This window comes from Rhinolophus ferrumequinum, chromosome 10, assembly GCF_004115265.2.
Source record: "Rhinolophus ferrumequinum isolate MPI-CBG mRhiFer1 chromosome 10, mRhiFer1_v1.p, whole genome shotgun sequence".
In the NCBI taxonomy this organism is placed as follows: Eukaryota; Metazoa; Chordata; class Mammalia; order Chiroptera; family Rhinolophidae; genus Rhinolophus; species Rhinolophus ferrumequinum.
In genome coordinates this window covers 50,143,926-50,166,698 of record NC_046293.1, presented here as the reverse complement: position 1 = coordinate 50,166,698, position 22,773 = coordinate 50,143,926, and the positions used below count along the sequence as shown (strand labels likewise).

The window sequence follows — 22,773 nt, the reverse complement described above, 5'->3', positions numbered from 1 at the left end:
AGTCTATAAAATGAGTGGCACATAGGTCAGCTAATGTTTGATTCAGCCCACTCAGCAATGATGCCCTGTGGACATTTCCTCACAAAGTTTCAGAATTTCTATTTCTGTAGTTCTCTATTCAGTTTTCTTTAGTATTTGCTCTAGCATACATTTGGCCATCCACAAAAGTGACTGAGTGAAAACCACTCGCGGTGAAGGAGCCCTCACTCAAACATAAACACACTTGCAGAAAATGCTGCTACCGACCTCGGGTTCCTGGGCAGCGGTACCTTTCAGAACCCCATGGAGCTCTCACATCCTGACATGCTCCAAACAGTTCATCTAAACACGACCAAACTAAAATTTCGGTCGCTATTAAAATGCAAGAATCCTCACTTATCAGTGGGAGGCGAGAGAGACAGTTGGTTAGTTTTAGAACGAGCATCGATAGGTCTCAAAAGTCCCGCCTCCTTCCACAGGGCAAGCCTATCAGCGTCCCTCTAGCGATGAGCGGCAGCTCTCTAGGAGCCAATGAGTTCCGCTCTCTGCATGGAACCCGCCCATCCCTTGTGTCGTCACTCGGTCTCCTGTAAAATAGAACCAGGATCTACGCTTCCTCTTAGCGAGCCGGGTGGCGGGTGTTTGCGTTGAAACGTGACCGTGGACCGACCTTAAAGGGGAGGGAGCAGAGCAGGGCAGGGACCCTTTAAAGCGAGGCGCACTGGTGCCTGCCCCTTTAAGGGCGGGGCGACCGCACAACTGAATCTGAACCTCGGATTACCAGGAGTTTCCGTCGCAGGCTGCGAAGAAAGGCTGGCTCCTCGGCTGGGTCCGGGTGCTTGGCGGCGGCGGCTTCATCCCCGCTTGTCCTCCCCGGGCCCGGAGACACCCCCGCCCCAGTCATGCTGAGCAGAGTATGGAAGCAGCTGACTACGAAGTGCTATCCGTGCGAGAGCAGCTATTCCACGAGAGGGTCCGCGAGTGCATTGTGAGTGCGGGACCGGGCTGGAAGGGTAGGACCAAAGGGGGTTGAAGCACAGGTGTCGCGGGAGAGGGAGAAGTGCGGGTCGGAGTACGACCATCTGGGCTTAGAGCGCCGTTATACCCTGTCTGGACCAGGGGTGAGCGACCAGGGGCCCTGGCCCGAACGAAGGACCAGTGCGTCAGCTGGCTAACTGCGGGATAAACAAAGCCGGTTGGTTTCCGTTCCTCCCTTCTACACGTCCCTCCACCCCCACCGGTGTTCTGGGCGTGAGTCCTGTGTGTCAGACTCTGGTGAGTCTGCCCATGTTAGTCGGATAGTCCGAGGAGGATGGGTTTGATTTGAATTTACTTCCCAAACCCAACTGATGTTTATTAAAGGGGAGTCGAACAGGGGACTTTGGTGGGTCTCCCACTTTGGAAGATCGGACTCTTGCTGGGGTGGAGTCTACTATGTAGAGATGAACAACTAAGGTTTCCCCTTTTCTCCCTCCCCCCCGCCCCATTGTTGTTTGTTACTAGAAACCCTGCATGCCGAAGTTCCTGTTCAGGGATGTCCCCTGTGAGTGGTTCCCCCAAGTGACGCCGCCTAGGGCACCTGGCTGCCTTCCTTACCCCCTCACTGCCCCCTAGAACAGCTGAACCTGCCACAGCAATAGACTTCACTTCTGGGCTGGGGGCTCCCAGTGGCGCTTAGGAAGTTGGATCTTCTTCAGGCCTGCTTTGAACTCTAATCTCTCTCCTTTCTCTTCTGTCTTCCTTGGAGCTCCTCAGGGTAGCTCTCAACCCCATATACTAAATGGAAAGGAAAAGAGGTTTGGAAGAATAAAAGTGTTAATGAATAGGGTCATCCTTCAGTTTTCTCAGGCTGGACTCGACTCTAGTCTGCCCTGGGCAGCCTCAGATTGGAGAAGGGGTAAAGTAAGCCATGATTTAACTAGGTCTGCCCTTATGTGTGAGGACTGAAAAGTAGGGAGTGTATCAGTCCACGTGTGGAATGCCATCTCTGCTTTCAGGAAGCCTTCCTTGTGTGTCCCTTAATGGATAGTCCCACATGGCGGAGTTGGGTGTATAGTAGAGGCTCACCCAGGCCTTGAGACAGTGTAGGGCCAGAGGCCCACATTCCTAGAGAACAGGGAGGGGTGTGACCTTGGACAAAGAAGCAGTCTCCTGGGTATCTCCCCCTTCCTTTAGTTCCATTAGCTCGGGACATCAGTGCTGGCCAAGGGCAGCCTGAAGGCTGCTGGTACCTCCTCCACCTGGCTCCCATCCCTTGCTTTAGAGAATGACCCAGCTTCTGCTGGAACTGCGTGGAACTCCAGCCTGACCTTTTGAGCCCTCCCACCTTCCTGGCTATTACGCAAGCACAGGGCACAGCAGTAGGCTGTAAAAATCTTGCAGTTACAATCTGAGTGGCTCATTCTACTCCACTTCTCTAATGTCAAAAAGTACCACTTTGTCCTAGACCTATGGCTCTCTTAGGGTCTCTATAACTTCTTCCCTCTTTGTACAGATAGTTGTACGCAGATTTCCTGTAGTGTTAGCTCTTCTTGGGGATTGGAGGACCCACGAGACTGATCCTGCCTTCTTGGCTTACTTCAAATGCAATAATGTCTCTTCTCAAGACTCCCTGATTGTGGAACCAAGTTGAGCAGTGTCTCCTCCCCTGAGCAATAGCAGCTTACTTGGGGTAAGGTAGGGATGCCTGCATGTTCAGAGTAACCTGGCCAAGTCTTGCTTTAACTGTCAATTGGAGGTCTAGTCACCCAGGGGCATGGGACAGGCCCTGAGAGGCCTGGTCCTGGAGTTAGAAGTTACCCAAAGTAGGGACCAGGGATTGATAGGTTTCAAAGGGGCTGATGCTGTCTGTAGAAACTTTGTAGATGTTGGGCCCCAGCTTAAGCCTACTCTTAGGGACAGAGGATGAAATGAGGCCCAGGGCAGACCTGATCTTTCAGGGCCTCTGAATAAACACAGAGTAGAAGTTCAAACTTGATCTAGAAACATGATTCCTACTTATTATCTCCTGGAGCTTGGGTCAAGGTGGCAATGGGGGTGGAGGGAGAGGGAGTAGAATGCCAGGACAATGCAGAATCTTCTTCCTCCCCTCAAACTTGCTTCCCTTCCCAATGATGTACTAGGAGTAAATTCTGTCGGGTTCTATGGCCCGTTTCAGGTGTGTGTACACGTGGCATCTCTAGTTTTCTCTGCCCATTTACCAACCAGGGTATGGTTGAAGCCATTTTCTTCTAGGAAATCCCTCGTAGGGCTGGACCTGGTGCCATTTCCCTGGTACATGGAACAGCCCCTGTCTGGTGCTTCTTAGAGGCCCCCGAGGTCCTGACTAGAAGGAAGTAGAGAGAAAGCTGGAACCCCTAGAAGTATGGAGTCTTGTTTCGGGGAAGTGACCCGATGAAATTAACAGAGGCCACTTGAAACCTATGTGATTTTGCTAACCATTGTCACGCCAATAAATTTAGTTAAAACACACACACACACACACACACACAAAACAAGCAGAGAGGCCATTGGGGCTGTGGAATGTGCTGGGGATTAGAGCTTCTCATCCCATCTCATGCTTTGCCACAGATCTCAACACTTCTGTTTGCGACACTCTACATCCTCTGCCATATCGCCCTGACCCACTTCAAGAAGCCTGCTGAGTTCACCACAGGTACCTGCGACTTTCCTTCCTTCTGCCTACCCTCTGCCAGTGTTCCCGTTGCCATGGGGTCAGCCTCAGGAGAATTGGGCGTATGGTGTCTGCTGGGAAAGGAGAGGTGGTTGTTCTGGAGCCTTTACTTCTCCTGCCTCTTCTGCCTCCTGATCCGCACAGACTGGGACAGAGTGGTTTAGTGGAAAGTCTAGATAGATGTGTCTACAACCAGTAATGCTGGTAGGCAAGTCCTGTAACTTTTCTTACCCTCAGTTTCATCCTCTGCAAAATGGGCCTAACAACACTCTCTACCCAGTCCATTGTTATTGTGTGGACCAAATAAGATGGTTAATGTGAAAGCCCTCTGTGAACCTAAAGTGGGCAACTACAGGGCAAATGTAATCATGGGCACAAACTCTGTCATCTCTCCTAGTGCTTCCACACCCAGGACCAGAGACCTCCCTGACCGCTGGGGCCCCAGAACCTGGTGATGGTAGCATTAATCTTTATTGAGAGCCTAAATGTGCTCAGATTGGAGCTTTCCTTCCTGAAGGCATTGTGTAACTGGCAGGGGGTGGGGGGCCACACTTGCCCCAGTTCCTATCCCCAGCCTGTCCAGATCATCCTGTTCTGGCCCTAGCCTTTCCTCCCGTCTAGATGGCTTCATAACCCCCCACCCAAGAAGACTACTCCTCAGTGTAATTCTCCTGTAGACTTTCTCTGTGAATCTCCCCTCCCCCCACACCCCACATTTCCCTTTCATTGTACCCAGCCACTGATGTAACCAACCTCACAGAGCTTACAAAGAGGAACCTGTGATAGGAGAGACGGTGGGAAGGGAGGGAAGTGAGGGAGGTTCTGGCCCGTGCTTTCTTCTCCTGGGCCCACTAATCTTCAAGCTGCCACCTTGACCAGAGAATATGAGTGTGTTGTGCAGCTCATAGCATGAGCTCTTCCAGAGCCTCCTGTCCAGCTCTGCCTCTGTGGGTACAGGCCCTTCTTTCAGGAGCAGGGAGGAGGCAGGAGGGCACATTGCAACACACATGTTCCCAGAGCTGCCCACTGATGTCCTGTCTTTTCCCCGTGCCTCTGTCTCTTGTAGTGGATGATGAAGATGCCACAGTCAACAAGATTGCGTAAGTGTCGCCTGAGCACCAGGCACCAGTAGCCTTTAGAAGCTGAGATCTAGTGAGGCCCTGGAGCTGGGAAGGGCAGGAAGTGGGGTGTCCCAAAGTAAAGAGAAAGTGTCTGCTTCCACCCAATTTCTGGCTTCTTCCAGCTTTACCCCACCCTGGGGACGCTTGGAAAAGCTGTTCTTCCTGTCTCTCTGGTTAGGCCAGGAGTTTCTGGGATCCTCATGGCCAGGAACTGTCAGCTGGGGCCTGAGTCACCGGAAAAAGCTCCAGCGTGGCTTCACCTCCCAGTAGTCATTGGGAAGGGATTAGGGTGGGATGCAGGCTGATGGAAACAGCAGGGGATAGGGAAGATGGGATTCCTGAAGGAGGGGTATGCTTGATTTCAAGAGGATGGCCCTTACTCCAGGTTGCTATTATTCACTAACAAGTATAGAGAAAAATACAGAGATGACCCTTCTGGGTCAACAGATTACAAGAAAGCAACCCTCTCCTCTTGATGGACCAAGTATATAGAAATGTCCCTTCTTTTCAGCCATTGCAGCCCAGGACATAGGCCGTCTCTATAAAGCCGTGTTTCTGTCCCATTTCCCCCCTTTGCTGTAGTGCTTTCGTGCAGGGCATAGCCATCTGGGGTGACTCTGCTCTTATTTGGGCTGAAGAAGGCAAGCTCAGAAATCCACATCTCTAAGCAGAGAAAAAGCCAGGCCCCTTAGCTTGGCATCATGCCTGATGCACCCTACAGGCATGTGTGGGAGGATCACATTCCTGGGGACAGTCTGGGCAAGTGACATGGCAGGTGACCAGATTCCCATGAATGCCTGAGTTGTGCCTATCCCATGTGCCAAGGCTTCCCTGGAGGTAAGGGCTAGGGTGGGAGGGGTGGGGGACGGAGGGGCAGTGGACGGCTCCTTACCTAGGTCTGTCACCGCTGCAGCTGTTCCAGGGGAAACCACAGGTGCGAATGGGGCTTCTTGGGCCCAGGGAAGTGAGTGTCTGAGCTAAGCAAGGGCACTACCCCTTCTCTGCCCAGGCTCGAGCTCTGCACCTTTACCCTGGCGGTTGCCCTGGGTGCTGTCCTGCTCCTGCCCTTCTCCATCATCAGCAATGAGGTGCTACTCTCACTGCCTCGGAACTACTACATCCAGTGGCTCAACGGCTCCCTCATCCATGGTGCGTGGCTCCCGCGTGCAGCTTGGGTGATGACAGGGAACAGATGGGGTCAGGCAGACACACACAGCCTGGGGCTCGTCAGTCATAATCACCCTATCCCCAGCTCCCCGAGTGGGTTGGACTCTCCCTTTCCTGACCACCTCTACCTTTCCTTTTTTTGCTCTAGGCCTCTGGAACCTCGTTTTTCTCTTCTCCAACCTGTCCCTTATCTTCCTCATGCCCTTTGCATACTTCTTCACTGAGTCTGAGGGCTTTGCTGGCTCCAGAAAGGTGAGTGGGGGATACATCAATCAATCTAGATGGGAAATAGAATTCCACTCAGATGATTCCAGTGAAGAGATTTCAGTGAAGAGACTATTTGCAGAGGTTTAGTCAGAGTTGAGGGGACCAACAAAAAGTTTGAGGTGCTAGTGACAGCAGGAAGTCATTACCACCCTTAGACCTGTGGAAGCAGAGGGAAGAAACAGCTTCTGGAACATACTGATAGTTGAAGCTGGGGAGGTGGGGCCGCCCATCAGGGGAGCTGCTGGTCCTTCCCATTGGGCAAACTGAACAGGAAACCAGAGGGCAAAGAGCTTGTGTGATGCAGACCAGATCTGGGGGTTGGGGGTGATACAAATCACAAATATCTAGGAGAGGGAAGGGCCCCAGATTGGGGGGTAGGAGGACAGAGTGGTTTAACAGAATAAGAGGTAAGCACCCTCCCCTGGCTCCCAAATCCAGTCCCCACTGGTCGCCTCGGCCAGGCTGCCATCTCCCGTGTTTCCTTCCTTCCCCACACGGGCCTGCTGTTGACCACCCCCTCACGCATTGCCTTCTCCCGCAGGGTGTCCTGGGCCGGGTCTACGAGACGGTGGTAATGTTGATGCTCCTCACTCTGCTGGTGCTGGGGATGGTGTGGGTGGCGTCAGCCATTGTGGACAACAACAAGGCCAGCAGGGAGTCACTCTATGGTGAGCGAGCCAGCTTCCTTCCCACTCTCCATGCTGAGGGGCTCTCTGGTTGGCTGATGGTCCCTTGCTGGGAACAACTGTATTCCTCTGAGGTTGGGATCACCTCCATTAGACTGACGTTGCCAAGTGATGGACTTCAGCCCAAATCCAACCTGTACAAATGTTCCGCAGGGCCCATGCAATGATTTCAAAAAATATATGAGTCAGTTGTTGACATGTGAACGTTGGGAGGTTTCACATTAATATCCAGATCTCGGGCTTTGCTTGACAAGGTTGAGGATCTGGCTACACTAGTTCCTGGTGACTAGAGCCGAATGGCAGTTGTGCCCTTTAGGTAAGGCTTAGGATCCCCAGTGTGGTGCTGCCACTCCCTCTTCTGCTGGCATGGCCCAGCGTTCCTGAATTGCATTATTTGCCTGACCCCTGTAGGCTTTTATGTTGTATCCTTGCCTAGTTTCTGAGGCCTGCCAGCTCCAGTAAGCGGGAAAGTGACGGGCCCCCTTTACCTTTTTTTACCCTTAGACTTCTGGGAGTACTACCTTCCCTACCTCTACTCGTGCATCTCCTTCCTTGGGGTCCTGCTGCTCCTGGGTGAGTGGTCAGGGTCTGGAAGGGTAAGGTCCTTGGGCCAGAGCCACCAGGGTGGAAGGAGAAGGAATGGAGGGAGTGAGTAGGGGAAGTGGTGGAGAGAAAAGAGAAGGGCCTGACAGGTGACTGGATTCTGTCCCCACAGTGTGTACCCCACTGGGTCTCGCCCGCATGTTCTCGGTCACTGGGAAGCTGCTGGTCAAGCCCCGGGTATGTAGTGCTCCTTCTCCTTTGATGCTGTGGGGTGAGCTTCCTGCAAAGCTGGAGCTAAACGACGAAGCAACCCTCCCTACGGTTGTGTAGGGCACACCACACAGAGGGCCACAGCCTTTGTTGGTTCCTGTATCTATCCTTCATCCCATCATCTGGACCTTGTTACCAGACATACAGAACACAAGGCAGCTGGGAGGGATGGATAAAGTTGCTGGCCACAGGGGTAGGGGAAGGAATGGGACCCTGAAGCCCTGGGATGAATGAGGTGTTCTTGGGGCCCTTGGGATCTGGGAGCCTGTAAATGTAAGTCTCTCCCTTTCCCCTGCCCCTAGCTGCTGGAAGACCTGGAGGAGCAGCTGTACTGCTCAGCCTTTGAGGAAGCAGCTTTGACCCGCAGGATTTGTAGTGAGTTGAAATTCTTCCCAGCCGGGATGGTGGGCGGGACTTGGGCAGAGGCAGCACCATCCTCTCTGCCCTCAGATCCCACCTCTTGCTGGCTGCCTTTGGACATGGAGCTGCTGCACAGACAGGTCCTGACTCTGCAGACACAGAGGGTGCTGCTGGGTATGTGGGTTGACAGGGATTGGGATACCTGGGTTTCCCCAAAGAGGAAAGAGCCCCTCATTCCAGACTCTTGCTAACAGCTTCCCATTCCTCCACAGAGAAGCGGCGGAAGGCTTCAGCCTGGCAGCGGAACCTGGGCTACCCCCTGGCCATGCTGTGCTTGCTGGTACTGACGGTGGGTATACCAGCCTTGGTGGGGGTGGGGAGTAGTAGGCCCTGAGTACTTTAGGCCTTCTCAGGGAAGGCGGAGGGGATGAGGGGACCTGGTTATCCTCAATAATAGTTGCCTCGCATTGAGTGCCTCCTCTGTGTCCTACCCTGTGCTGAGCACATCAATCCCCACTTTGTAGATGAAGAAACAGAGAAGTTAAGGAGTTTGCCCAAGGCCACTGAGTAGTTAACGAAGGTTTGCTTTGGGGTGAAAATAAGGGTTGAAATACAGTCTTTCTCTCCACTTGCCAAAACCTGGACTTGAGAATAAGTCTTATCATTCTGGAGGAAGAGATCCATTTTTCTTTCTTTTTTTTTTTTAAATTTTTTTATTGGGGAACAGTGTGTTTCTCCAGGACCCATCAGTTCCAAGTCGTTGTCCTTCAATCTAGTTGTGGAGGGTGCAGCTCAGCTCCAAGTCCAGTTGACGTTTTCAATCTTAGTTGCAGCCCACCAGCCCATGCGGGTATTGAACCGGCAACCTTGTTGTTGAGAGCTTGTGCTCTAACCAACTGAGCCATCTGGCCACCCCAAGATCCATTTTTCTATTTGGGCTTTTTGCAATCCTTCCACCTGGAGAGGGTGTATCTTATAATACCATTGAAGTTGTTCTGTTGCTAGCACCAACCTTGAGGAGGTCCCACACAACTAATTGGAAACGGAAAATGTTGGACCAGCATATCTGCTCTTTTTTTTTTTTTTTTTAATTTTTATAAGAGTTTGTTTGAGCCCAGAGTGTCTGCTCTTAACATTCAACTCTGGATACAGCTGTGGGCCGGGGCCAGGATGGAATCTGTGACCTTGCCTCCCACAGGGCCTAGCTGTGCTCATTGTGGCCATCCACATCCTAGAGCTGCTCATCGATGAGGCTGCCATGCCCCGGGGCATGCAGGTACGGGGCTGCCCTCCCACCATATCTTTCAGGGAGGGCCTAGGAACTGCTGGGGTCAGGGGACAGAAGCTGAGGCCGAGGGAAGTCTGGGTGCTGGGTGGTACTGATGGTGAGGAGTGCTCTGCAGTGACACTGCTCCCTCTCTCAGGGTGCCTCCCTGGGCCAGGTCTCCTTCTCCAAGCTGGGCTCCTTTGGTGCCGTCATTCAAGTTGTACTCATCTTGTATCCTTCTGGAAACCCACCAATACCCCTGTCCACTGATTCTATCTCCCCTGGGACTCTGGGCAGAGCGGTGGTGGGAGTGATGGGAAGGGGGCAAGTCTTTACCAACCTGGTATTGGTGGGTCCATTCCACTGGGGGAGAGGGGTCCGTTCCCTTTGAGATGAGGCATTAATCCTCGGGAGCCCGCCAGTTCTTCCCTAACCTCAGTGGCAGTTACCTGATGGTGTCCTCAGTCGTGGGATTCTACAGCTCTCCACTCTTCCGGGGCCTGCGGCCCAGATGGCATGACACAGCCATGACGCAGGTAGCTGGGCAGGAATAGAGGAAGCCTCCCGGGGGCATGCATGGGGACTAGGTGCGGGCAGCTCTGCTACCTTACCTCCCCTTTCTTTATTCCCACCCAGATCATCGGGAACTGTGTCTGTCTCCTAGTCCTAAGCTCAGCACTTCCTGTCTTCTCTCGAACTCTGGGTAAGTAGCAAAAAGAGGTAAAGGAACTGAGTATGCACTGATGCTAAGCAGCACTTTGCAAACAGGCTTTCCCTAGTTTCCGCGACAAACCTATGAGGAGGTATTATCCCTCCTCAGTTTCTCTGTAAAATGCCTATGCTGAGCTCAGCGTCGTATTGCTTCAAAGTTCATACTTTCTGCATTTGCTACATCCCACAGCCTCCCCCATTTACTTCCATTTGGTGGACAGGCACCAGTTTCCCCCAAATCTTCCTTTGGACTGGATTATCTAATAAACGTTCTCATTTTTAAAATGAGAAACAGAAGCTAATTGATTCACCCAGTTATACAGCTAGTTTGAGGCTGTCTCCTAAACGTCTAAACCTCAGCTGAGTACTTTTTCCACACACTGAGGCTTCTCCTGTCTTTAGAGCTGTGATCTAGAATTACCTGGTAAAAATGTTCAAAAGTAACAAGTTCACCCCAAGGTAGTGTGGGAATTGCATGTGGAATCCCCCCTCTACCACGTCATCACCCATATATCATAAATGATTTAGTATTTAAATCAGTTCTATTTGGTCCTTAAGTTAATACTCTCTCCCCTATACCATTTGTACTTATACCATGAGGATTTCAAAGGAAACTAGGCTTGCAGGTCCACCAGTTAGTCCCTTTAGGTTGTATGCTGGTAGGAATATGTTTCCAAGTGGGAGAGGGCCCCCAATTTTTTATTTGTGATGATATTATTAAGGGCTGAGTGTGTGTTAGAAGAGTTCCTGGCACATATAGTGCTTTATGTGTGCTGCCTCATTTAATTCTCACAGTCCCATTATTTTCTCTATAGTTGAAGAAGCTGAGGCATAGATGTGTAAGGAATTTGCCCCAGATTACAGTTCGTTAGGGTGGAGTTTGGATGTGAACCAAAGCAGCCTGATCAGAATCAGAGCTCTTAGCCTCCATAAGGCTCCATCTACTAAAATAATGCTTGGTGACCAGCTTGTAGGTTCCTGACCCAGCGACAAGTGGCAGGCCCAGAGAGCTCCCCTGGAGGAGAAGATGCCAAACTCTGGAAGGGAAGTTGGATCAAACCTAGCTGCTGAAACTCTTGAACAGCCCTGACTGCCCCTGAGTTTGGGAGGTGGGAATAATTGAAGCATACCGTGTTTCCCCGAAAATAAGACCGGGTCTTATGTTAATTTTTGCTCCAAAAGACGCATTAGGATTTATGTTCAGGGGATGTCATCCTGAAAAATCATGCTAGGGCTTATTTTCCGGGGAAACAGGGTAGGAGAGGCCAACCTATCAATTGCAGTGTTGAGATATGGCCACCAGGAGGCAGCAGAAAGCTGGGTGCTGAGCTAGGGATGGGCTGGGGAACCCACCTCACCTCCTGGCTTTTGTACTTCAGGGCTCACTCGCTTTGACCTGCTGGGTGATTTTGGACGCTTCAACTGGCTGGGCAATTTCTACATAGTGTTCCTCTACAATGCAGCCTTCACGGGCCTCACCACTCTCTGTCTGGTGAAGACCTTCACTGCAGCTGTGCGGGCAGAGCTGATCCGGGCCTTTGGTGAGAGGGAGTGGGGGGGTTGCAGGCTGGTGGGGTGATTGTGAGGTGGAGCCCTCTGGAGCAGTGGTCATCCCAGCAGGGGAGATGGCATGCTCTCTGCTTTGTTTGTAACCTCCCTCATCCTCCCATTCTGTGGCCTTGTCTTATCCCAGAGGGCTGGACCTCTGTCCTACTTTTGACTGTTCACCTCCCTTCTTCTCCAGGGCTAGACAGACTGCCATTGCCTGTCTCCGGTTTCCCCCGGGCATCTAGGAAGACCCAGCACCAGTGACTTCCAGTTGGGGGTGGAAGGGAGAAAACTGGACACGGCTATCTGCTGCCCAGACCTGCAGGAACACCTGGACAGGGTGATGGACCTTCGGACCTGAGTGGGTCGGTGGCAGAGGGGAGCTGAGCCATCTGCACTGTTGCATAATCTGAGCCAGAGTTTGGGACCAGGCCCCCTTGCTTTTCCAGATTTAACTCTGGGACTCAGCATGGAGTGGGACTGGGTGACTGGGTTTGCTTCCTGGTCCCAAATCCGTTTACACATCAATCTGCCTCACTGCTGTTCTGGGCCATGCCCATAGCCATGTTTACATGATTTGATGTGCAATAGGGTGGGGTGGGGGCAGGGGAGGGACTGAAAAGGGGCAGACTTGGGGGGCAGATTGTCTCTGCCTCTGGCCCAGAAGAACCTAAGCACTGTGCTATCCTGAACAAGGGCGTGGGGAGGAAAAGGCCACAACCATCAGCAATAAAGTTGATCCCAAGGTTTGCTTTGGTTTTTTAAAGGGCCTGTCTCTATGTCTATTTGAACAGCTTTGCTCCCACCAGTTTTGAGTCTACCAACTGAGAGAAACAAAGTGGTCCTGCCCACCATCCTTTTCCTTCCCCTCCATTCTCCTTGTTAGTGACCTTTGGGGGCTTGGGTCTGGTGTTAAGCCATACAGTTAGGCAGTGGGAAGCTCCTCTCCCTGAGCCTTGCCTAAAGCTGGCTGGTTCCCCGACTCTTCCTTATACCTATTGCCTCATTTTGGTGCCTTGGTTACTGGGGGTAGGTGGGCATGGGTGTAGGAGTAGGATAATCTCCCCCTGTACACACATCCTCAGCCCTGTCCTCCCTGACTTGACTGTTGGATGTGGAATAAAAGAAGTAGCTGACTGACAAGGGTTTGTGATCTACCTCAGAGAAGAAGCTAACTCCACCTTTCCAGAGGCTATCAGTGCCTTCAATACTATGTAAGCCCCTTGCTATGTTGGGGTTAGGGGCAAAGTTTCTGCTCAGGGTTATGCAGCTTGTGCATTACACAACTTCTAGGACCACCATTCATTTCATAGTCTTATCTATAGTGACTATTTTCTTGTAAATGGCAGTCAAGATCTTGAAGAAGGAGTTTTTGGGGTTTTTTTTCCTTCTACTGTACACAAAGGAGCTGTGCATGCTAGCCGTGGAGCTGAAAGGTGAATATGGAATACAAAAAAAAAGTGTGGGTGCCATGAATACTTGCTGAGCACCCTACTACAGGCCAAGCCACGGGGATGCGATAAACAAGTTTGTGCTTAAGAATTGCTTTGTCTAGTAAGGGTGACAGGAATTCTAATACTGTACCACAATGGATGGCAGTTAGTTACTGGTTCTCAAGGAAATAGAGGTGGGCAGTGTCAGGACATTAGAGAAGGCTTCTTAGAGAAAGCGATTTCTAAACAGTCATAGATTGGTGGCTAAAGTGTTCCAGGCTCAAAGCCTCTGAGATGAGATCTGAGTGGCTGGAAGCAGAGCTCCAGGGGGTCCAGAGAGGGTGAAGGTTAGAGAGGTGAAAGGAAACTATCATTAGCTTGTTAGAGACTTAAGCACCCACTGCCCTCCAGCAACTTCCAATTGACAAGTTACTCTTTTGAAACAGCCATTGGGTGTCTAGCAAGGACAAAAGAGGGGTCAAATTTTGAAGTCCTAAACTAGATAAACTACAAAGCTCAGTTCCTGATTCTGGGGGAAGCTCCCAGTAGAAGGCTGCAAAGCTACTAGGGAAAATGGTCCCTGGTATCCACCCTTTCCAGCCCTGGTTACTGCTGATGAGATGGAAATGGTGGAGGTTTGGGGAGGGCCACAGAGAAGGGAGGCTCTGGTTATATGCACGAAGAGCTTGGCTGGCCTTGGGCAGAAGCTGGAACCCATACTTCCTGGATGGTAGCAGAGGACATGGCCTGCCAGGGTAGGCTTTGAGAGAGCAAAGGTCCAATTCAAGTGTCGGAGGAGGGTGGTTTGGTGCCAACCTTAGACTTTGAGGTAGAAGGATGCTTCTTCAGGCAACTGACAACTGTAAAGCTACTAGATTTTCCTAGGCAGGTGACTGCCAGTTTTCCAGGATGGGACACACTTCAGTCACGAACTGGACCGGCGGTGACCGGCTAGAGCCCCCGCCCTGGTGGGAGGGGGCGGGCCGGTCCTGGGTGAAGGGCGGGGGGGCGGGGCCAGGGGCCACTTAAGGCGGAGCCCCAGCGTAGTGGCAGCGCCGGAGCCTGGCGGCAGAGCCAGGCTGGGCTGGCACTCACCCACGACCCCCCTTCCCTGCTATGATGGCCCGTCAGTAGCAGGTTCCAGACCCCCCGAGGGCATGTAGGCAGAGCTAGCGATAACCAGGTGCGCAGAGCCACAAGAGCTCTAGGGCACTCTGGGGCAGCTCTAGCTCTGCCTGCTGCGCTCTCTGGTGAAATGCCCAACTGACGGGTGAGCTGGTGAGGACAAGAACGTTCCCTTTTGGCCCGAGTCCGCTGCATCCATGGCGCTGCCGGCCAGTCTGGTGCCCCTGTGCTGCTTGGTACTTCTGGCGTTGCCTGCCCAGAGCTGCGGCCCGGGCCGGGGGCCGGTTGGCCGGCGCCGCTACGTGCGCAAGCAGCTTGTGCCGCTGCTCTACAAGCAATTTGTGCCCAGCGTGCCGGAACGTACTCTGGGCGCCAGTGGGCCGGCGGAAGGGAGGGTGGCAAGGGGCTCAGAGCGTTTCAGGGACCTGGTGCCCAACTACAACCCCGACATCATCTTCAAGGACGAGGAAAACAGTGGCGCAGACCGCCTGATGACTGAGGTAAGAAGGGCCTCTACCCACCTGCGCCAGGGCACTGCCAACTTCTCTGCTTTCCTCGGGCAGCCCCAGAGGGTGAGCTGGGCTTCATCTATAGAGACCTTGATCTCAAAGACCTTACCCTGTCCTCCAAACACACACACACACTTCTGCTGACTGAACTGAGTGATCAGGAGGGATCCGAACAGGGAGAGGCTGGGATGCGGAGGGGGAGGAGGGACTAGTGAGAGTGAAGCTGGGAGAGACAGCGAGGGCGGGGAAAGGGGGATGGCGGCAGGCGAGACGGGAAATGGCTGAGGCGTGGACCGGGGGTCAGCTACCGAGCCAGGCAGGAAGGGCTGGGGTGAGCTGGGGGCCAGGAGCTGGCTAAGCAGCAGACAGAAAGCTCTGCCCTTAGCCTGGCTCCTGACCTGATTGTGGAAAAGCTCGGTGAGCCAGAAACTGAAGGGGGCTGGGAAAGGGTGGCCAAGGGTCAGGTCATCAGGCCATCTACCTGAGGAGGGGCTGGACAAGAATTGTCTCTGGCATGGAGGAGGCATCCTAGAGCCAGAGCAAGGCTACTCTAGAGTCTAAATGACTATCTTGGGGAGTGAAAAAGCAGTCCTCACTGAGAAGAGACAGACCCACCTGAGAACCAAAAGGTTACTGCATCCATCAAGCTCAGTTTAGCTCAGGGGCTTTCCTTGGAATTAAAGAATGAAAATAAATTCAACTGCCATGTATTGAGCATCTGCTGCAGACCAAAACCTAACCAAGCTAGGGTGAGATGAGTAATGCCGTGATGAGAAGGACCACCTCTGGTCAGTGATCTCAAATGTGAGAACTGAAAGGAAACGGAGGCCACATTCTTCAACCCCACCCCACCCCCCATTTTACAGTGAGAACTGGGCCCCAGGAGGAAAAGTGATTTAATCAAAGTCTTAAAACTAATTAGCGGCATGGCTGGGACTAGAATTCAGAACTCCTGATTCTAAGTCCTATACACTTTCCATTACACCACCTAATTGTGTATAGAGTGGGGTGGTGGAGGGAGAGGGAGGGGTACGGATTTCCTCTGATTAATTGCCATAGTTTTCCAGGTTACTTTGTTAGGAAAACCTGTCCAGTGGAGAAAGCCTTCTTGTTCCTTGCCTGAAGCCTTCCTCCTATCCAGGGATTGGGAAGGGCACACTCCTTCCCCCATTGGTCATAGGCTATTCTGGTCCTTTCCCTGGGCTGCCTCCTAGAGCAGAGGGGGCAGAACAAGGGACAGGCCCAGGAGGGTCTCTGACAGGCCTGGGGACCTCCTCGGTCCTGCTTATCTCCCACACCCTGGCTGCAAAAGGCCTCCATTGAATTGGCTCTGTACTGGGCTGCTGCCCCCGCAGGTCAAGGCCTCAAGGCCTCCTATGGGGACACAACGACAAAAAGTTGGAAGGAGTTTCCACCCTTCCCTTCTCTCTAACCCTGCGGAGATGTAGAAGACTCGGGAAGAAGGGCAGGGGGAAAGTGTCTCTCTGGCAGTTAGGAGAAAACCAAATCCGAGGTGAGAGGTCGGAGAAGGGGAAGAAAAGGAAACTGTCCTCTCTGCGCCTCCTCCCGATTTGCCCGTGCTGTGGTGCGCGCCAAGGTCTCCGGCTCCCAGACTGGAGCGGCAGAGATAACCGTGGTCTCACTCCCCCGGGTGCAGGCTTCCAGCCGCTGCTGCTTTTCCTCCTCTCCACTCCCACCCTGCAGGGGGCCCCCCAGATCCGCGCAAGGGCAGCTCCCGTTATTCTCAGGTGTTACTCCCACGCCTTTCTGGGCTGCATCTGGACCAGAGATGGAGAGATGGGGGCTCTCGGGGCTGGCAGAGCCTGAGCTGGAACTGGGAGGGATGGCCGAGCTGGGGGAGGGGACCGGCAGGCCAGAGCAGGGATGGGGGGCGCGGCTTTCTGCCCTTTCCTCTCCCAGCGCCCGGGTGGCTGAAAAGCGCCTTTGTGGATGGAGCTGCTGAGTCCGCTTCTCCCGGCGCGTCCCCGGCCTCGGCCCGGGATTCTCGCTCGGTTAAGTCATCCCGGAGAATGGCCATTGTACTTCGCGCAGCCCCCGCCACCCCAACCCTTTTTCCAGCAGCCTTGATCCCGCAGGCCTCCTCTTGGTCACCTCTGTGGGGGGCACTCGCACCATGAAGGGGTTAATGCTAGGGGCTGAAAGGAGGAGGAGGAGGAGGAGGAAGGAAAGAAGGAAGGAAGGAAGGAAGGAAGCAGTGCCCGGTGCCAGGGAAGGCAACGAAACAAAAGATGAATCAGGCGGAGGGAGGGCAGCCGGGGCTTGGGGCGGGGGCCAGGCTCAAATAGGGGCTCCTCTCGGGGAGCCAGGCTGCTCCACCCCTCCCTGACCAAGCTTCCACCAGCCATCTCAACGCTTGCCCTCTTCCAGGTTGAGCTGAGGTCCCAGAACGAGTAGGGGTGAGGGACGGGCATGAAAAATGGGGAAAGAGCTAGGTATAGGCGCCCCCTCTCAACCTCAGAGGTACACCCACAGTTCTCCAACGACGCTCTGGAAAAGGAATGCAGATTGGCGACTACACCTATGCCGATTCTCACTTCCCCAGGACACTCAAAAAGCCAGGAGCCAGGGGAATGGGGACGGGAAAACAGAAAAATCGACCCTCCGGTCCAAGTCCCTTTTTGCCCCCATGCTGGTGGTAGTGGTAGTGAAGAGACTGACTTCTTTATTCCTCGCCAGCGTTGTAAGGAGCGGGTGAACGCGCTGGCCATTGCTGTGATGAACATGTGGCCTGGAGTGCGCCTACGGGTCACCGAGGGCTGGGACGAGGACGGCCACCATGCTCAGGACTCACTCCACTACGAAGGCCGTGCCTTGGACATCACGACGTCCGACCGCGACCGCAATAAGTATGGGTTGCTGGCACGCCTGGCAGTGGAAGCCGGCTTCGACTGGGTCTACTACGAGTCCCGCAACCACGTCCACGTGTCGGTCAAAGCCGGTACAGTAGGGGGTGGGTGGTGAGGTCTGCCCAAAGGGGCTCTCTCGGGGAAACTGAGGCTGCACAGCCCTGTTGCGACTCTAGGGGAGACCAAGGTGGGCATTGGTGTTGTAAACAACCCTTCAATTTCGGCCCAGGTTGGGGCCAGATCTGTGGGAAATTACAGTTGTCCCGGGACTGGTGAGGTCTGCGCTGGGCTTGAGCCACATCTTTAAGAATCTGTTCTAATATTCTGGAACCGCGGGTCTTCATCCAATCCTCTCTATGCTTGTTCCCTGCAGATAACTCACTGGCGGTCAGGGCAGGCGGCTGCTTTCCGGGAAATGCCACTGTGCGCCTACGGAGCGGCGAGCGGAAAGGGCTGCGGGAACTGCATGGCGGGGACTGGGTGCTGGCGGCAGACGCTACAGGCCGAGTGGTGCCCACGCCCGTGCTGCTCTTCCTGGACCGGGACTTGCAGCGCCGAGCTTCCTTCGTGGCTGTGGAGACCGAGCGGCCCCCGCGCAAGCTGTTGCTCACGCCCTGGCACCTAGTGTTCGCTGCTCGAGGGCCAGCGCCGGCGCCAGGAGACTTTGCACCGGTGTTCGCGCGCCGGCTGCGCGCGGGGGACTCGGTGCTGGCGCCCGGCGGGGACGCGCTGAGGCCGGCGCGCGTGGCCCGCGTGGCGCGGGAGGAAGCCGTGGGCGTGTTCGCGCCGCTCACGGCGCACGGGACCCTGCTGGTCAACGACGTCCTGGCCTCGTGCTACGCGGTTTTGGAGAGTCACCAGTGGGCGCACCGCGCCTTTGCTCCTTTGCGCCTGCTGCACGCGCTGGGGGCGCTGCTGCCGGGCGGGGCCGTCCAACCGACCGGCATGCATTGGTACTCCCGGTTCCTCTATCGCTTGGCAGAGGAGCTGCTGGGCTGAGCGCTCTAGGCATAGAAACCTCCAGGCGCCCGCCGAAACGGCGGTGTGGGGGCCGAGATCTGGGGATGTGGGCAGCAGACCATGCTGATTGGGAGGGAGGGAGGGACCGGGAGAAAAATGAAGGCGGGACTGCCAGGTTTAGGGGCAACCTCCAACTTCGAGGAGGTGGTCCCGGGTCCTGGGTAGGTGGGGTTGATATTGGGTACTCCTTGAGGAGGACTGTTTCACCTCTTCTTCCCCAGTGCCTCAGCCCCACCCGATTATTTTATTTTATTTTCTATTTATAAATCGTAATATAATGATCTGCTTGCCCAGCTTGGCAAGATGAAGGGCTGGGGCACGGTGGTAACACTGTCTGGCACAGCCAGCCCATTTGACGCCTGACATTTTCCTACAGGTGGGTTAATAAAGGGAAGGCTTTTGGGAGCTTACTGGAAAATATTTCTATTTTGAGGGTGATTCACCTCCAGAGTGGAGAGAAAGGGGCACAGTCTGAGTGAATCCCTTACACCCCACTCCTCCCTCCGTCCCCAGCAGATCTCCTCCCCGCCCCCCCTTGCTTTCTCCCCTCAGAGGAGGCGTCCCAATCGATCAGCAAGACTCCACAAAAGTCGTGCCCTTTTCTAGGCTGCTGGTCCCTTTTCCCACCCAGAGAGGACAGCATTCTGCCCCTACGGTTGCTTGCATACCGGTTGTTGCGGGCGCTGGGGTTGTCCAAGGAGCGAGAGGGCACAAGCTCGTCCTTTCCCAGGCTCAGGCCATTGTGGGTACTAAAAGATTGCTGGCCCTCGATTGTTAGCCTGCAGTCCTGGTCTCACCCCCAAGTCAATCAATCAGCCTAGTCCCCATCCTACACTGATGTCAGGATCTGGATGGGGCCGATGTCGGTTTTGGTTTTTTTTCTGGGATGTCACTGGACCAATTGTGACCCGTGGCAAACCACAGTTAAGTCATAACTGATAGTCCCCATACATTCTTGGTCAAGAGAAAGAACCTGGACAGAAGGTTGGAACCTATTCCTCCTGAAGGGCTGCTCCTGGAGAACAAATTCAGCCCTGGTGTATGGGGGAAATAGGCTCTCCGAGCAAGGGCTTATGGGTATTAAACCCGAACGCCCTTCCTGATTGATTGCCTGTCTTGGTTGTTGTTTCTACCGGTTTCCTCCACCGTCTCCCTCTTCCCTCTCCCATTATTGCCGGTTCTGCTTCCCTGGCCTGGGTGTTTCTGGAATCTTTGGCTTCCAACACAGCAGACACCTGGAATCCAGGCGGGCAGGTGCCCCTGAGTTAGGAATGGAAGCCGTAAGGAAGTTGGCCTGCACTGAAAGGGGAGTGTCTAGGGCCTGAGGGTAGGTCGGTCAGATGTTGGTGGTACCACCTGGACTCTGCCCTTCCCAGTCGGCGCAGTTTTCCCAGCAGCTGGTTCCTGCTATACACCGCCCTCTGGTGGTCTTTAGGATCAGTTCCCTTCTAGACCAGAGGATAGAGAGCTACCGATATGTACAGTTGGCCTTTGAACGACGACGTGGGCGCGTTAGGAGAGCCTACCTCTCCCAAAGACGGAAACCTGCGTATAACTACCGCTGAACTACTGGAATGGGTGGACTGGACCTGCGCAAAGGAGCCTTCTTGAAGGAGGCGAGAGGTGGTGCTTGGGGTTTGTTAAGTTGAAGGGCTGAGCCACAGGTGTCAGGGCCTGGTGAGGAGCCCACCTTTGGGAAAGCCCTTCCAAACTGGCATTTATGCATGTCTAGTGCCTGATTTAGCTCTGTAGCTCCTGGAAGCCACTATAGGCTGCAACTACTATAGCTGTAGCCTGTAGAAGTCCAGAATTCCAGGCACATCCAAGTTGCCCCTTCACCTCCTTCACCTTTGTGACCCTTGAGTTCAGTGTCTCAAGGTGAAAGCACACGTAGGGTTCCAGGTAGTACTTGATAAAGACAACATTGGGAAGCGGGCTAAGTTTACCTATCATGTCCTTCCACCCACCGTGCCCCTCAGTCTACATCAGGTGTCTCTTGTCATCCCAGAAATGCACTTCAAGCTGTGGATCTTTCCTACTTTGTTTCTAAACCTGCCCTTATCACCCTCTATCAGATGCTGATGTCCTCCAGTCACGTCACTGCAAGTGATGACTAATCTGATAAACTAATTAGTCTTCCTATGTTAATGGGGTCCTTGTGTTTCCTACTCTGCCCGGGGGTTGGTATATCTTCCTTAATGGGCTTCTGAGAACAAGTTCTTGCACCATAAAACCATAGTGGTGCTATGGATTCCTATCACCTTCATCACTTGGGGGGGGAGCTAATTGATTTTCCTTAAATTATATCCTGTCAGCCCTGGCCTGAGGCTCACCTCTCACCCACATTCCCCTGCTTCTATCCTTCAATGTCTTTGTCCTATGGAGGTCCTCCCCGCTGCCTAAAAAAGTCCATCACCTGCCTGCAAGTAGTGAAGAGCACCACCTCCATGAAGCTGACCAGGAGGGCATATTCACTTGGCCACACGACAACTCTAATTGCAGCACCTCTTCTGTCAACAAAATGGGCAATGAAGACTGGGAAAAGGGCATAGCTTGGAAGTCCGGTGGACCTGTAGATAATGATACTTCCTGACAGGCGGTATCGCATGCGCCCAGGGTGGAGCACTCAGTAAATGTGTTGTGTGCTCTGCATCCATCTTTCACTACCTTTGCCGCTTTCTGCTGCCTGTCTGCCTCTCTCCTGACCACTCCTTTAGGAGCACAAGTAATGATTCCCGATCTTTTTGAAGGGGTTATGTTGCCGCAATTGTTTAATTTCATAACACTCCTTTCCTCGAAGTTGCTGTGTGACACATTGGGTTTGTTTGAGAACTAATGTATAGTTTCGAGTACTCTTGTTTTGAGAATTTGCAGAGCATTTTGTGATAATCCTGGCAAGAGCGCTGCATACTAGGAAACCAGAGTTGAAACCACTGCTTCAAGGTCCAGGAGACCTTTCCATTGCCCAGAATTCAGAACTCCACCCCTTCCTTTAGGCAGGATTTACTGAATGTCTACAGTGTGGCACTGTGTGGGGCACTGAAAAACACACAAAAGGCTAGGAAACAGCTTCTTGCCCTGGCGAAGCAGACATAAAGGTATAAAAGATGATTAAGTACCATAGCAACATCGTACTAAATCAGGGTGAGTCGAATAGGCAGGAAATGTCATAGTAGTACAGAGAAGACCTTGTGGAGAAAGTAGGGCCTGAATAGGATGTTGAAGCATGTGTAGGTTAGAGGAGACCAGAAAGGGCATTCCAGGCAGAAGTGACAACATCGTCAAGGACTTGGAATCTGGGATGAAGATGTGCAAGCCGGTTAGAGTGGGAGATGGGGAAGTATAACTATATGTAGTTGATGCTTCCTGAGAGTTATGACATGCCAGGCCCTCTTCTAGCACTTTACACACATTCTCATTTAATCCTCATAATAACGCTGTGAGATTGTATTACAGATGAGGAAACTGAGTCAGAGGGGTTTAAATCACTTGCCCAAATTATCATAGCCAGTAAGTGATGGAACTGGAGTAGGAATAACAAGAAATACGACCGCCGTGATGTATGCGACTACATCCTATGTGTCTTAAGCTGTTTGGGACTCTTCCTCATTTCCTTTCTCAAGCCACTAATAAGTCCTAGAATTCTGACAGTTACTTCTCTCTCCTTTTCATTGGCTCTTCTTCCTCCTGCTTGGATGGCTAGCTTCCCTAACCAAAGCTACCCAGTCCTCAATTAAGGAAATAGCTACACAGGTACAGGTTTCTGGTGGGAACACATGCAGACGGGTACACCCACACAGAAAGCTCTTTTTGGATTAAAGGAGAAGGGAGTTGAGCTTTGTTACAGACGGAATGTATGTGCCCTCTCAAAATTCATATGTTGAAGCTCTTAATGCCTATGTGGCTGATGGGGCCCCTAAGGAAGTAATTAAGTTATAAAATGAAGTTATAAAAGTGGGGCCCTGATCTGATCACGTTAGTTTTCTTATAAGAAGAGCTTGCTTTCTCACTCTTCACATGCACCAAGGAAAGGACATCTGAGGACAATAGAGAGAAGGCAGCTGTCTGCAGTCCAGGAAGAGAGTTCTCACCAGAAACCAAATTGCCCAGAACCTTGATCCTGGATTTTCCTAGCCCTCAAAACTGTGAAACAATAAATGTTTGATGTCTAAGCCACCTAGTCTATGGTATTTTTTTATGACAGCCCTAGCAGACGAACACAAGCTT

General features: G+C 52.9%; 2 protein-coding genes across 7 annotated transcripts; both read left to right on the top strand.

The window, feature by feature from the left end:
* The first annotated feature begins 545 nt into the window (after window positions 1-545).
* Window positions 546-12,358, top strand: LMBR1L (limb development membrane protein 1 like). Of its 6 annotated transcripts, none has more exons than XM_033118147.1 (18): window positions 585-967; window positions 3,550-3,634; window positions 4,050-4,103; window positions 4,719-4,752; window positions 5,783-5,922; window positions 6,089-6,192; window positions 6,749-6,875; window positions 7,398-7,466; window positions 7,609-7,673; window positions 8,009-8,081; window positions 8,157-8,240; window positions 8,339-8,415; window positions 9,265-9,342; window positions 9,491-9,564; window positions 9,779-9,869; window positions 9,970-10,036; window positions 11,424-11,585; window positions 11,789-12,342. In XM_033118147.1, the coding sequence occupies exons 1-18, from the start codon at window positions 896-898 to the stop codon at window positions 11,854-11,856; spliced, it is 1,524 nt and encodes a 507-aa protein (XP_032974038.1). In that variant the 5' UTR covers window positions 585-895; the 3' UTR covers window positions 11,857-12,342. The 6 variants fall into 6 exon arrangements, with proteins under 6 accessions (XP_032974039.1, XP_032974035.1, XP_032974036.1 ...); XM_033118149.1 differs by lacking the exon at window positions 4,050-4,103 and adding an exon at window positions 5,495-5,610 and having other exon boundaries at window positions 953-967; XM_033118148.1 differs by lacking the exon at window positions 4,050-4,103 and having other exon boundaries at window positions 546-967; window positions 11,789-12,358.
* A 1,698-nt stretch (window positions 12,359-14,056) lies between these two features.
* On the top strand, window positions 14,057-18,964 carry DHH (desert hedgehog signaling molecule). The gene is made up of 3 exons (XM_033116118.1): window positions 14,057-14,650; window positions 17,357-17,618; window positions 17,900-18,964. Exons 1-3 carry the CDS (start codon window positions 14,348-14,350, stop codon window positions 18,523-18,525), a joined length of 1,191 nt encoding a protein of 396 aa, XP_032972009.1. The 5' UTR covers window positions 14,057-14,347; the 3' UTR covers window positions 18,526-18,964.
* The last annotated feature ends 3,809 nt before the right edge of the window (window positions 18,965-22,773 follow it).

Excerpts from the sequence above, each read along its gene's own strand:
- LMBR1L (XM_033118144.1), top strand. The coding sequence starts at position 896 with ATGGAAGCAGCTGACTACGAAGTGCTATCCGTGCGAGAGCAGCTATTC. Across the intron at positions 9,343-9,490 it reads CCATGCCCCGGGGCATGCAG|GGTGCCTCCCTGGGCCAGGT; the intron begins GTACGGGGCTGC and ends TCCCTCTCTCAG. Across the intron at positions 10,037-11,423 it reads TGTCTTCTCTCGAACTCTGG|GGCTCACTCGCTTTGACCTG; the intron begins GTAAGTAGCAAA and ends TTTGTACTTCAG.
- DHH (XM_033116118.1), top strand. The coding sequence starts at position 14,348 with ATGGCGCTGCCGGCCAGTCTGGTGCCCCTGTGCTGCTTGGTACTTCTG. Across the intron at positions 14,651-17,356 it reads CAGACCGCCTGATGACTGAG|CGTTGTAAGGAGCGGGTGAA; the intron begins GTAAGAAGGGCC and ends ATTCCTCGCCAG. Across the intron at positions 17,619-17,899 it reads CCACGTGTCGGTCAAAGCCG|ATAACTCACTGGCGGTCAGG; the intron begins GTACAGTAGGGG and ends TGTTCCCTGCAG.